The sequence below is a fragment of the Syngnathoides biaculeatus genome, chromosome 14 (genome assembly GCF_019802595.1).
Source record: "Syngnathoides biaculeatus isolate LvHL_M chromosome 14, ASM1980259v1, whole genome shotgun sequence".
NCBI lineage: Eukaryota > Metazoa > Chordata > Actinopteri > Syngnathiformes > Syngnathidae > Syngnathoides > Syngnathoides biaculeatus.
The window spans coordinates 5,680,944-5,695,923 of NC_084653.1; the positions used below are offsets into that span (position 1 = coordinate 5,680,944).

Genomic DNA, 14,980 nt, shown 5'->3' on the forward strand with positions numbered 1-14,980 from the left:
TCATGGATGGAATCTGACTGTACATGTCTTGTTACATTGCTCTTGTGAATATACTTGACACCATCTACATAGGCCAAAATTCCCTTTAGAACCTACAAATGAAAAGATAATTTCCCGTTTATTTTTAACAAATTACATGAACTCAATAAATTATATCCATTTTCATTAAACTGAAATTAGATCTCACAAATATCATTTATGTTATATAAATAATCCGTCAAATGTCAATGTAGTAAAAAAAAAAACTGAAAACCATCAAATAATTATCAAATTGATTGGAAAGTTATGAAACTGTTAAATTATATCATTAAATCAATACACTTATACTTAGAAATATTCAGTGAACATACATTGGGCTTTCAGTCAGACAGCAATTATTGATTCTTGAATAAATTATATCTACTTAAAATCAATGTAATTAAAAATTATATAACAACTAGCCCTTTTGATTTAACATTTTATTTGACAGTTGATAAAATTAAACATTTTAGGTGTCGCACTTATACTTTAAAACGAAACATGTCGATGTTATGCTCGGAATCAGATTCACATACCTGAGCAGACAATCCTCTCATTTTGACTCCTTTTCGTTTTTCCGTAACATGATTGGAACATATTTTACACTGAAGTAGTTTTAATCGACCCCCTTCATTATCTGTCTCATACACAAAATCTTTGTGAAAGTCCCATGATTGAAACGTTTTAACGGTAAGTTTCCCCACGTACAACATTTTGAAACCGCGCCTTCTTACTGGGAGCTGCCATGTTTGTTTGATAATCGAGAACTCTCGCGATATGGGCGCGTGATCTCGTGTGTCATGAAACAACACGACGTTAACCTGTTAATAACCATTTGTGAGTCGTCTGCTCTCTCTAACCTTGTCTCCAAAACATCCAACTTTGGCTGTCCCTCTAATGAGCTCATTTCTAATCCTATCCAACCTCGTCACTCCAAGCGAGAAGCTCAACATCTTCATTTCTGCCACCTCCATTTCTGCTTCCTGTTGTTTCTTCAGTGCCACCGTCTCCAATCCGTGCATCATGGCCGGCCTCACCACTGTTTTGTAAACTTTGCCCTTCATCCTAGCACAGACTCTTCTGTCACATACCACACACCAGACACCTTTCGCCAGCTGTTCCAACCTGCTTGGACCCGTTTCTTCACTTCCTTACCACACTCACCATTGCTCTGGATTGTTGACTTTAAATATTTGAAGTCGTCCACTCTTGCTATCTCTTCTCCCTGTAGCCTCACTCTTCCCTCTCCACTTTTCTCATTCACGCACATATATTCTGTTTTACTTCGGCTAATCTTCATTCCTCTCCTTTCCAGTGCATGTCTCCATCTTTCTAATTGTTCCTCTGCATGCTCCCTGCTTTCACTGCATATCACAATATCATCTGTGAACATCATGGTCCAAGGGGATTCCAGTCTAACCTCATCTGTCAGCCTATCCATTACCACTGCAAACAGGAAGGGGCTCAGAGCTGATCCCTGATGCAGTCCCACCTCCACCTTGAATTCCTCTGTCACACCTAAGGCACACCTCACCATTGTTCTCCTTCCATCATACATGTCCTGTACTATTTTAACATACTTCTCTGCCACACCAGACTTGCGCATGCAGTACCACAGTTCCTCTCTTGGTACTCTGTCATAGGCTTTCTCTAGGTCTACAAAGACACAATGTAGCTCCTTCTGATCTTCTCTGTACTTTTCCATGAGCATCCTCAAGGCAAATAATGCATCTGTGGTATTCTTTCTATGTGTGAAACCATACTGTTGCTTGCAGATTCTTTCTTCTGTCCTGAGTCTAGCCTCCACTACTCTTTCCCATAACTTCATTGTGTGGCTCATCAACTTTATTCCTCTGTAGTTTCCACAGCTCTGAACATCGGCTTTGATCTTAAAAATGGGAACGAGCACACTTTTCCTCAATTCTTCTGGCATCTTTTGCCTGCTAGTATTCTATTGAATGAGTTGGTCAAAAACTCCACAGCCACTTCCCCAAATTGCTTCCATAGCTCCACAGGTATGTCATAAGGACCAACGGCCTTTCTATTTTTCATCCTGTTCAGTGCAATTCTAAACCCCTTAATAATCATTGCCACTTCCTGGTCATTTACACTTGCCTCTTCAACTCTTCCTTCTCTCTAATTTTCTTCATTCATTAACTTCTCAAAGTATTCTTTCCATCTACTTGGCACACTACTGGCACCAGTCAACATATTTCCATCACAATTTCAAAACTCAGCCTCATTACTCGATCTGATACTCTTTTCACCTCCAACACATTCTTAGTCAGGTCTTCCTTTAAAATAACCCCTACTCCATTTTTCTTCCCATGTTACATAGTAAAATAATTTAAATCCTGCTCCTAAACTTCTAGCCTTACTACCTCAACCTTTCTCCTAATCATCATGTCAACCAATTCCTGAGCTTTTCCTGTCATTATCCCAACATTCAAAGTCCTTACACTCATTTGTGGGCTCTGTACCTTCCTCTTCTTCTTCTGCCGACGAATCCGGTTTCCTCTTCTTCTTTGTCTTCGACCCACAGGAGCTGAATTTCCACCGATGGCCTGCAGGTTAATGGTGCTGGGGGGTGGAATCTGGGCACCCCTGAGTTACATTGAAAACATTTCTGGGATATAATACAGGTAATGTTTCAGTATCTAATTATAATAAGTATGTAATTGTGATTTACCTTGACTTGATCTAAATTCTAACGTTACAATAGTCTGTCCATATATTTAAATGCGAACTGTTATTTTCCCGTGATATGAGTTATTTTGAAGTGGAAAACGTTTCCCCTCTACATACTTTCGGAAGATATAGATCATCTACTGCTATTTTACATCAATGGATTGACAATAGATACTGCCGTAAATTACGCTAGATTATGACAATACATCATGATTGCTGACAGGAATGTTTGTTACAATGTATCGCTAGCTTGTTGCCACTAACGCCGATTATCTTGAACTAAACTTTCAGCATTTTCAAAACATTGCAGGTATAAACCTCTTTTTCTTTTCCTTTCGGCTTGTCCCGTTAGGGGTTGCCATAGGGTGTCATCTTTTTCCATCTAAGCCTATGTCGTACATCTTCTTCTCTAACACCCACTGTCCTCATGTCCTCACTCACAACATCCATCAACCTTTTCTTTGGTCTTCCTCTTGCTCTTTTGACTGGCAACTCCATCCTCAGCACCCTCCTACCAATATACTCACTCTCTCACCTCTGAACATGTCCAAACTATCTAAGTCTGCTCTCTATCGCCAGATCGTTTTACCATCATTATCATTTGCCTGTCTTAGGAAAGGCACACTGTTAGCTAACCTATGCAACCAGTTAATCACACAGACATACATGCGTGCACACAGACATACTGTATATATTTTTGACTAGTTGTAATCCCAAATATTTTTTTGTTGCAGTGTCCCATTCTGACCAGAGAAGTGATCCAGGAACAACAATTAGATGACACATATTGAGGCCATCTCACAAGATTTTGTGCTACCTGAATCTCATGTTAACCTTAGACTTTAATTCTGACCATAAAGAAACCTCATCTTGCTTGATAAGATCTTGTTCCCTGGCTGGACTTGGTCTTGTATACGAGTTTGAATTACTTGAGGAAAACAAAACGATACATAAAATATTCATGCTTGCCTTTGTGGACCTGTCCAGAAATCATTTGATGCTTCCTCTCTTCCAGGAGTTGCTTGCCTTTTTCCTGCTTGCTGACATTTGAGCTTGGATCGCAGTGATGAATGCTATTGCTCACTGGCAACACCAGTTAGCAAGAACTTCCTGTCTAAATCAACTTGGAAAATTCCCAGGCTCTTTAACTTCCAGCTGACGTCTCCACAACCTCAAGTGTCTTTTCAAAGGAAATTCATTTGCCTTTTGGAGTCCTACTATTCCCATCAAATCCTCACCTTGGGACAAAGGGCGCCCAGAGGCTTGCTGAAACGCGACTATGCCTCTTGCTGTATCGGTCAACATCGACCCAAAGACTGTTCCGACTGTTCAAGTGCCTTTTCCTAATCAAGTACGCACCAAACGTCCAGCACCCTCATCTGCTCAGGACCAAGTGTGCTTAACCAAGACCCAATCCTCAGCCATGCCAAGACAGCTGCCGAAGTTTAATGGCAATCCAAATGAAATCAAGTCAACAGGGGCGAAGCTACTTTCCAGCAGTGCCATGGACACAGGCGACCATTCCGCCCTTAAAAGGGATATCCTAAACAGCCCGAGTGATAACACCTTCCAACCAGTCCAAGGGCCTCCCTCTATGCAAAGGAATAAGTCTGAGGTATAAAATAAAGTCTAATCTATAGAGGGGGGGGGGGTACACATTTGTAAATACTAAACTGAATATTTGGAGCATTACTGTAACAACATGCTTATTATTGTGGTTGTAGTGTACAACTGTACTCCGTGTTTGTAAAACATTGACCCTCATATGTTGTGAAATGAAATAAGATCTATTGAAATCAGCAAACTACAATCACAAATGACAGTCCATGACAGTCAAATCAAATGTAAGCATTGTATTTTTTGTAAAGGCAGAATTTGGACACACGTTAATTGGATCTCATTAAATGAGCCCATTGTTGCCATAATCATTTCAAAGTTGGAATTTACAGAAATAAACTGGAACAATTTGGAAATGTAGGTTTAAAAATGTTTTTTTTTCCACACTTAAAAAAAAAATAGAGATATATTCATTTAGCTTGCACGTCCATGTGATAGATTTTGTAGTTCTCCCCTATGGGAGACAAAAAAAAACATTAATTCTCCGTTCATGTTAAATGTCAGGATGAACCTAAACTGCTCTTTAGCCTTTCCATGTGAGTTAACAGTAGTTTGGCCTTTGCATTTTTTTTTTTTTTTTTTTTTGCACAACTCTGTTTTCTTACAAGAAGCCGGCTATCAAATTCATCACCGTTGTTTGATCCACGAATCGACCCGTTCATTTCCTGGTTCCCATAGCATTAGTATTTAAACATTCCTCTTTATTATGCTGTTCACATTTTGACATCATGAAACCAAGACATCACCTAACAATTTATGAACCAGACCATTGTGGGACATTAAACTGGATCTTCTCAAATGGAAGTTGCCACTGAGTTTAGTGTCATGCAGAGAGAGTGGAAGTGTCGCAGCAACAATATAGAAGTGAATTTCTTTGCAAATGTTTCGGTCGAGTCTTGGCTCAAACACCTTTGTGAGTTTTGTGGTTCAGATATTTCCTAGAGAACAACAAGTTGTGCAAAAAGTACTGAAACATTGAGTCTAATCATGACTATTGCTGTATAGAACGGATGGATGGAAGAGATAGTTGTGGTTCTCATTTGGTTATTTTGTCTCCGTAGCTTGAAACTGCAAAACCTTCTCTGATACCTTCAGTGCCTCCCATATGCCTTTCTCCTTTTGAACTCCAAGGGCCAAATATGAGAAAGGATGCCTCCAGCCTTGACAAAGTGGAAATGAGCAAGAGCCTTCTGGTGCCTAATTTCAACCAGCAGAACTCAGCTAACAAGTTCTGTCAGACACAAAACAGTCATGTTAAATCAGATGCAGTGAACAATCCTCTTCAAGTCATAGGTGTTTGTCCACCTCTAATTAGTGGTAACCTTCAAACATCGACAGCCTTGGATGAATACAAATTCCCACAAAGTGCACTGGACGAAAATGAAACTGTATGCATGAAGCTCAATGGTCACATGCAAAATTGCCTCAATGTCAGTGCCATACAAAAGGATAAGCATGGGCTGCCGGGCACCTTCCCAGGTAATCCCAACCAGACCGGTCTTGTAATTTTCCTACTTGTGCACAGCACTCTAAACTACTGTCCCATCCCTCAGGTACTATGATGGGCTCTGTGACCACCAAAATTTCTGCCATTCACCTGACCAACCAGGCACAAGCCACCTCTGTCCCTGCTATGTGCTTGTCATCGACGTCTTGTCAGTGTGAGGCCAGCGATGAGCGGTAAGATTGACAAAAGCTTAGCACATTTTTTCTTGACAGACCCAGTAAGTACCATGAACTGTATTTTTTTTTTTTCATGTGGGTTATTCTAAGAAATATGCTATCTTCCAAATTATACATGCAGTGCTACCTGACCAGTTGAATTTGTTCTCTGAGCCCAAAACACCACAATTTTTTAAGTATAATGAAAACAAAGTCTCTATACTGTTACATATTTAAAAAAAAAAGAAAGAAAATTAACTGGTTTTGAAAAATAAGATGACATATTTGCTGTACTTGTATGCTGACGTGACTTTTCTGGGCACACGGCATGAGTTCTGACTCCATGAGGTTACTTCACAGTCTATTAGCATATTTTCCATCCTCCTTGTTGTTGTGTCTTAATTTTGTACTTGAGTGTTAACCATCCTGTTCATCCATCCATCAATTCATTTTATTTTGCCGCTTATCCTCACGAGGGTCGTGAGGAGTCCTGGAGACTACCACAGCTGTCAACGGGCAGGCGGCAGGGTACACCTTGCACTGTTTGCCAGCCAATTGCAGGGCACATAGAGACAAACAGCCACACTCACAATCACACCTAAGGGCAATTAAGAGTGTCCAATTAATGTTGCATGTTTTTGGGGTATGGGAGGAAGCCGGAGTGCCCAGAGAAAACCCACGGAGGTAAGGGGAGAACATGCAAACTCCAAAAAAGTGGAGCCGGGATCGTACCCGGGTCCTCAGAACTGTGAGGCCAATGTTTTACCAGCTGATCCACCGTGCCGCCTGTCCTGTACATTAAATGTCAAAATTCACAATTCAAATTTTGCCCTAACACAAGGCACCAAACAACACGTGTAAGTCAAGGTGACCATTATATAGGATTTAAGTTTAGGATGTAGGATCACTCTAAAAAATGTGGAATTTCTTACGGAAATTTCCTGTCATGGTATAAAAAGACAAAAACAAAGATGTAACCCTCTTATTTCAAATTTCTCCATCTTGCCATTCTTTAGTAAATAGCAGTTGAACATTGGTAAGTTTCTTGAAAACACTCGTTTCAAGAAAAACTGAGAATGATAACTTTGTGAATGGGTACATTTCAAGCAGAACTTTCAATTTATTGCCTTTTTTTTGCTTTTGTGATACCTCAAATGAAAAAATTAAGTCACGACGAAACTCCGTGTGGCCCACTGGCCGCCCCTTGGTACTGGGAGCTACAATAAGTCGATCAAAGCATCCTGTTTTCATTCAACATTTGTACTACTTTTCTGCAGGCTTTGTCACCAATGGCTACATCTATTGCAATAGTAACGTTATACTTTTTGTGATGTGAACAGATGTGCATCATATACTGTATGCTGCCACATTTGAATTTGCATTGTTGCATTTGTTTATCAGCTTATTAGCGTGAGCAGGATCGCTGCGTTCATCAAGCTTCAATCCAAAATGTTCCATCATTGTGTTGGAATTAGGCATTGCCACTCAATTTTTTGTGACTATGAAGCTATCTGCTCATCATGAGAAAACTTTGTGCATGTGAGTGCCCGTATTTCAAAACCACGTATGCTTGTGCACAAATATGCACACTGACAATCAGATGAAGGGTCCCTGCCCTTCACTATCTCTGCTTGGCTTTGAGAGCATGATGGGTTTCATGTGTTTGTTTTGATTTTTGTTTTCTAATGCGCAACTGAGCACCCAGTTTTTTTTTTGGCTACAATCACCTGCCCTAAGTACAGTAACGCCACTGCAGCACAATGCAGCCACAGCGCAGGGTGGAGGGACAACTGCGGGGCCGGTAGGGCCTCTTCCGCGGCGGTCCGATACCTAGGACAGTGGTCTACAGTCCCTTAGTCAATTGGGTGGGAAAAACATGATGCGGGTTTCCCTCAGTGAATCAGGATGTAGAACACAAAGCGCATTTAAAAAAAAAAAAAAAACTACATACACAATTGCGAGGAAAGTAAACTGCAAACTGTCATTATTTATGCGCGTTCCACCAACTCAGTCTATGGTCGTTAGCTTTGAGGTTAGCAAAGCGTGCGTGCCTTCGAGCCTTCACAGAATGTCATTCCTTTCCTCTCTGATAAGGATGATGATGGGACTTCATATTTTTTTGCTTTAAAAAACTCTGTTGTAGAGTTTGCTGCCGGCATTGCTCCATATTCTCACCACCACACTCATTTCTCATGCCACCTCTCCAGATGGGTTATCACCGGATATGGAGGGTGGGCTTTCTGGACAATGCAGGTTAAATATCTCATCGAAACGACTCCTGCCTTCTAGTATCGATTGATCATACGGAAGCCATTCTCATAGCCTAAATACTTACTGAGGAACTGCACGAAGGCTTTTACAAGAAATAAAAAAAAAACAAAACACTGAAAATGGAACTTCACATCTGTGGCATTAGATTATTTTTTTTTTGGAGATGTAATTTTACGTTCATAGCAAATTAGTTAAACCCTAAAGATTGCATACAGTGAAGAAAATAAGTATTTGAAGACCCTGCTATATTGCAAGTTCTCCCACTTAGAAATCATGGAGGGGTCTGAAATTTTCATCGTAGGTGCATGTCCACTGTGAGAGAGATCATCTAAAAAAAAATCCAGAAATCACAATGTATGTTTTTTTTTTAATGATTTATTTGTGTGATCCAGCTGCAAATAGCACCTGAGAAATTGAACGTTATTTGGTACAGTAGCCTTTGTTTTCAATTGCAGAGGTCAAACATTTCCTGTAGTTGTTCACCAGGTTTGCGCATACTGCAGGAGGGATTTTGGCCCACTCCTCCACACAGATCTCTAGATCAGACAGGTTTCTGGGCTGTCGCTGAGAAACACTGAGTTTCAGCTTCCTCCAAAGATTTTCTATTGGTTTTAGGTCTGGAGACTGGGTAGGCCACGCCAGAACCTTGATATGCTTCTTACAGAGCCACTCCTTGGTTTTCCTGGCTGTGTGCTTCGGGTCATTGTCATGCTGAAAGACCCAGCTACGACCCATCTTCAAGGCTCTGACTGAGGGAAAGAGGTTGCTCCCCAAAATCTCACAATACATGGCAGCAGTCATCATCTCCTTAATACAATGCAGTCATCCTGTCCCATGTGCAGAAAAACACCCCCAAAGTATGATGCTACCATCCCCATGCTTCACAGTAGGGATGGTGTTTTTGGGATGGAACTCATCATTCGTTTTCCTCCAAACAAGCTTTGTGGAATTATGACCAAAAAGTTCAATTTTGGTCTCATCTGACCACAAAACTCTCTCCCATGACTCCTCTGTATCATCCAAATGGTCCAACGGTATACCTTTTTTCACCAAGCTGCTTGGCAATTTCTCCGTAGGCCTTTCCAGCCATGTGGAGTTGTACAATTTTGTCTCTGGTGTCTTTAGACAGCTCTTTGGTCTTGGCTATGTTATAAGTTTAAGTCTGACTGATTGTATGGGGTGAACAGGTGTCTTTATGCAGCTAACGACCTCACACAGGTGCATCTATTTCAGGATAATACATGGAGTGGAGGTGGAATTTTAAAGACGGACTAACAGGTCTTTGAAGGTCAGAATTCTAGTTGATAGACAGGTGTTAAAATACTTATTTGCAGCTGGATATCACAAATAGTTAAAAAAATCATATTTTGTGATTTCTGGATTTTTCTTTATCTCTCTCACAGTGGACATGTACCAACGATGAAAATTTCAGACCCCTCCATGATTTCTAAGTAGGAGAACTTGCAATATAGCAGGGTGTTCAAATACTTATTTTCTTCATTGTATGTGTCTTCCAGTTCAGAGTACATCATGCAGGTGGACGGCAGCATTGAGGAGGAACTGCCTTATGAATTGGAGAATACCTGCAGCGATGATGGTAAAGATCTTGACGAACTAACCCTTGCAATTGATCTACTCGTCAATTCCCCGAAAGCGCCATCACATTTCCTAAAATCCGGTGGCTAATTTTCAGTTGTATTCTTTTCCAGATTGGTCAGAGTCATCCTCTGTCAATGGTATTTCATCCACCCAGTCTCTTGTGCACCTGTGTAGGTAAGCCTTCCTGTTGTAGACAAGCACACACAGAAATATATTAAAAATAATTTGCAAAATACTAATGCGGCCACGTAACTGTGTCAGAAATGTATTCAACACAGTTTTATAGTAGTACATGAATTGTTCCCGTACTGATTAGTGTATCTAAAACAATATGCTTGATAGGGTACCTATAATACCGTGAAAATGTATTTGATTTTGTTTTGTTTTTTTTAGGCATATCTATCACACATACAGGTTTCAAATCATCAAACCAATTTTAATATCACTGCAAGACAACCCAGGGCAATACAGAATGCAGTTTTCAAATAATGATTTTATTTACCTTGAAGGGAAAAATAAATGAACATTTTTATTATTCTTTTCATTTTGTACTTTGAATGCTTATTTATGGTGGGGGGCTTGGAATGGATTAGGGTATTTACATGTGAAATACTTCTACTTATGAAAAATTCACGTAACAAAATGACTTCCGGAACTGATTTATTTTGTTAGTAGGGGTTCCACTGTAAGCCTATACCAGGATTGGCGTAGCACGTTTGAGAGACTTGCACATGACAGGCATTCAAGTAAATTAGACCAGCTCTTACAGAAAATACAGGTACCAGTCTTTGTCTGTTGATTGCACCAGTAAAGAACAGCGGCCAATTCTGGAACTAACAGAATTTCTCCACTGCATGGGAGCATTTTGAGTTTCAATCAAGCACTGCCATTCTCTCCGTTAAATCAAAAGCACATTGGTTCTGGGTGTGTTAAACTGAGGTTGCATTGTCAATGTAAAACAAACACAATATGCAGTATTTTTTTGTTAGAAAAAAAACAAATATCTTTATTTTAGAATCTTTTCAGGTTTATGCCATGGTCAGTGAATGGAAAGCTAGTTGTGGTATATAATTGGCGCCTCCCCCTTTGATGACTTGCACCATACATCTATCAGTTCCTGTGTCCATTCTCTACACAGGCATTGTTATGGGCCTGAAAGCAACAGATTGTGGTGGAAAGCTCTGTAGCATTGTCCACCAAACACTCGTCTGTACGTCTCCGCAAAATGGCTCTGTTATTGTTGACTTCATGTGATTTCGTTAACCTGCACACCCCCATCCAAGCCTGACATCTGTAGCTCGTGCATGGATAGTAAATGTACATTAACTGACTTGAGAGCTAGCAGTGGAGATACACTCATCTTTCATCCATCTATTTATTTGACTTCTCCTATATGACAGTCATGTGAGTGCCTGTCATTTTGATTTCACTCATGATAACTTTCACAAGCAGGTGGATATGACTATGATAGGATATTGTAAGTTCATATGGTCTAGTGATTTTAATCCTTGTGATATGTTTTGCTTGTATGATTTATGACACTTGTATTTTTTTTCATTTTACGGGAATCAAATATACTTCACATTGTGCTAAATCAAATACATTAACTTTTCTTCTTTTAGTGTTAAAGAACCCATGTTGTTGGAGGAGGAGGATAATCAGGAGAAGAAACCGGCACTCATTCCCAGCCTGTTCCCGCTTATCCCTCCTACACTCTATTTCAGTACTGCCAATGAACAAGGTATGCACACACACAGGTGCTGTGAAAGAGCTGTCTCATCCACCCTTTTCTGACACAATACCTAAAAACTAACTTTTCTACCTTTACCCCACTACTCAAATCTAAGTGGCCATTACTAATCTGAGGATGTGAGTCAAAATTTTACCCAACTTTTGATCTCCACTCTAATACAAGTTGTGAGTCATTTAGTCAGCAACAGTGATTAAAAAGGCATAGTAATTTAACTATCTTGCCAACACTCCCGTGACCCTTGTGAGGATAAGCGACTTGGAAAATGGATGGATGAAATCCATATTATTGTTCACACATTTACATTGATCCTCAGACCTTGTCCAAGTTAAACGACCCTTTCAGTTTGATGATGGCCTCTTGGCCATACATAAACGCATTCTGTAATTTTTAAATACATTTTTCATTGTATTTTCTTTTCACCATTATTTTTTTTACAAACACCAGTTTTCATTAGTGGAGACTATGCCTGCCCAGACTTTATTATCTCAAGATGTACTTTTCAAGCAGCCAGCCTCTCTCGAGTTACCGACGACGGGAGGGTGGGGTTAGGGGAGGTGAATATGAAGATGATGATGATGCTCCCAATCCATTTTAAGGTTAATGTTATCTTGCCTCCTATATTTAAAATACTTTGGCTTGAGACCAGACCTTTCACACTCTGAAAAGAGAGAATCTCATCCAGTTTAACCACTTTTTCTTCGATTATTCACATACCCCGACAGTCATTGCATCTTAAAACAAAAGCATTTCTTTAACTTTATCCATTACTATCGGAAGTAAACATAAGCAGTATGTCTAGCTCGTCTTTGCTCTACGTTGCCCAGACTGTTGGTAACTAAAGCAGCAGTGGTGAATGCTGTCATTATAAAACACATTGATGGGCTGCGTATGTACTGTAACATTTGTATTTATGAGTGTACATCTTTAAGAGCGGGGTCGGGGGCGGGTGTAAGGTAAAGTAGGAGACAGAGTTATTAGAGAAAGTTCTGTGTGCTGCCTAAAGAAACCAGTGGCTTCCTCTTTTCATTTTTTTTTCAGTACGTATGTGAATTGTGCCATTGGATGTAATAACCAGTCATCCCTCACTTATTGAATCACATTGCAAAATGCCACAAACTCAATAGCTGTATGTTATACTTTCAATTTGCATTGGATTTTTTTTTTTTTTTTTTTATTGAGCGCCACGCAGAATATCTGCGAAGAAACTGCATCAACGGTGCACAATTGCGCCCACGCACAGTTTAGAGGGAACATTGGCTGACATTTTTTTTGGGCCGTCCCACGATCCACCAAGACTGCCTTGATCGATCGCGATCGACGCATTGAACACCGCTGGTATAGACTATCCATTCATTTTTGTTTGACCTTTCAAATTCCAGTTTGTTTGGAAATATACACGTTGGAAAACAGCATGTACTCGCAATAACGCATTGTCTTTATATGTTAGTAATGTATAATCTTTCCACGTCAACTTCCCAATTAAAATCTAATTCTTATCTATGGTCAACAGAGGGTATCGCCATTATCATTCATTCATTTATTCATTCATCTTCCATTCTGGTTATCCTCACTAGGGTCGCAGGCGGGCTGGAGCCTATCCTGACACTTCTTAGTTCAAATGGCTCCGCTCATTGGTGTCAATACTGGCCACAATAGAGCCAATAGGTGCAATTTGATGTAAACATTTCACAGTATTTATGTATTTTAAGCCTGATCGCCCCCTTGAACTCTTTATAACCAAAAGAGCACAGCAGCACTTACCATTGCATGAAGACAGTCTCTCGATTAAGTGCCCCTACTTCCTATATTCTGAAGGAGGTTCCTTCTTTGATTTTGTGAGATGATCTTGGATTTCGTGGAAATCACAACTTTAACAAGGATTACAATTCCAGTAGACTCTAATTTGATATCTCTGCAATGTTTCTTTCTACCCTTTTTAGGTTTTGGGAAGCTATGGTATTTTTTTGTCACGTCTCTACATCACAGTCATTTTTCATTTTGCTTTGTGTCCTGCAGTTGAAATGCTCCCTGATGAGACAATGCAACTTTTAAAATGGAAGATTAGCAGTGTGACACCCAATGTTGTGAAAAACGCCATCGCCAGGTCCCACTTCGTGCACACCAAGAGTAGGTTACTTCAAGCCAAGTTTTTTGTACACAGTGATGGGGCTGCACGACATTGGAAAATAAAATGGGTTTTTTTTAACCTGGCATTTATATTGAGATGTGAAATAATACAGGATCAGTTTTAGTAAAATGTATCTTAAAAGTGATCCATCCATCCATTTTCTAAGCTGCTTTACTTCACAAGGGTTGAGGGAGAGCTGGAGCCTATCTCAGCTATCTCTGGGCTGTAGTCAGGGTACACCCTGAACTGGCTGCAAGCTGATCTCAAGGCACATAAAAACAAACAACCATTCACTCACAGTCACACCAAAGGGGCAATTTAGAGTCTCCAATTAATGCATATCTTTGAGATGTGTTGGGAAACTAGAGTGCCCAGAGAAAACCCACGTAGGCATGGGGAGAACATGCAAACTCCACACAAGCGGGGCCAGGATTTTCACCTCGGTCCTCAGAACTGTGGGGCTAATGCTCTCCACCGTGCCACCTTTTCTAAGTTGTATAGTTTATAATTTGTTTGAAAATTAACTAGTTCAGTTCATAATTCAAAAATTTTAACCAAGTTCGCCGTTTTTTTTTCCTCTCCTTAATGTGCAAACAAATGTGCAACATGGTGTGACTGGTACAATGATTAGAGGACATTGATAATGTGACGTCCTTAATACAAAACTAAAATTTCACATTATCATAGTGTGATCATATTGTTTTAACTAATGCCTTCTGATACAAATAATTTCCTTTGTAATCAATTTTTACAAAAGAACGTTTTCTCCTTTTTTTTTTTCGCAGCATTCCTGAACACATTTCACACACTCACGTAATTGTGCTTGCCAACAGTAGTTTCATTCTGAAGAGCGAAATAGAAAATGCAACAGGCTTACATTCTTTTTATTAGCATATCCAAACATGTCCCTCTGCTCTTCACCTTTTACGTTACAGTAATTTGACTGTATATTTTGACTGTACACACCAGTGTTTTTAAAACTGGAAGGGGTGCGTTGCTTCCATACACTTTTCATTAAGTTACAACCAGCAGCTAATTTTACTACTGAGCACACAAGCCCACACCAGCCACTGAAATGACTGCAGGAATCCAAGACATTAAATTTTTGCAGAAAAAAAAGTTTGGGTTTTTTATTCTTGGCGGCTTGATAAATTCCCCAGTGTAACTTTTCAATTGTAAAGGTCACCACTGCAGTGATTGTTTATTGCAAGCTAAGCTAATGTGTATTTAGAAAAAAAAAAGCT

At 39.9% G+C, this 14,980-nt stretch overlaps 1 protein-coding gene across 8 annotated transcripts in view; it reads left to right on the forward strand.

Moving 5' to 3' along the window:
- Nucleotides 1-14,980, forward strand: part of ttll4 (tubulin tyrosine ligase-like family, member 4) — a 33,574-nt gene that overhangs the window by 1,848 nt on the left and 16,746 nt on the right. For 3 of the 8 annotated variants that reach the window (XM_061842589.1, XM_061842587.1, XM_061842595.1), the window contains 8 exons: nucleotides 2,561-2,660; nucleotides 3,441-4,321; nucleotides 5,385-5,802; nucleotides 5,877-6,003; nucleotides 9,774-9,853; nucleotides 9,966-10,029; nucleotides 11,478-11,596; nucleotides 13,625-13,735. In XM_061842589.1, the coding sequence (XP_061698573.1) occupies nucleotides 3,986-4,321; nucleotides 5,385-5,802; nucleotides 5,877-6,003; nucleotides 9,774-9,853; nucleotides 9,966-10,029; nucleotides 11,478-11,596; nucleotides 13,625-13,735 (1,255 nt within the window). In that variant the 5' untranslated portion in view covers nucleotides 2,561-2,660; nucleotides 3,441-3,985. Of the gene's footprint in view, nucleotides 1-2,560; nucleotides 2,661-2,997; nucleotides 3,017-3,440; nucleotides 4,322-5,384; nucleotides 5,803-5,876; nucleotides 6,004-9,773; nucleotides 9,854-9,965; nucleotides 10,030-11,477; nucleotides 11,597-13,624; nucleotides 13,736-14,980 lie in introns of all 8 variants that reach the window. The other 5 variants (XM_061842593.1, XM_061842590.1, XM_061842591.1 and 2 more) reach the window with 3 other exon arrangements.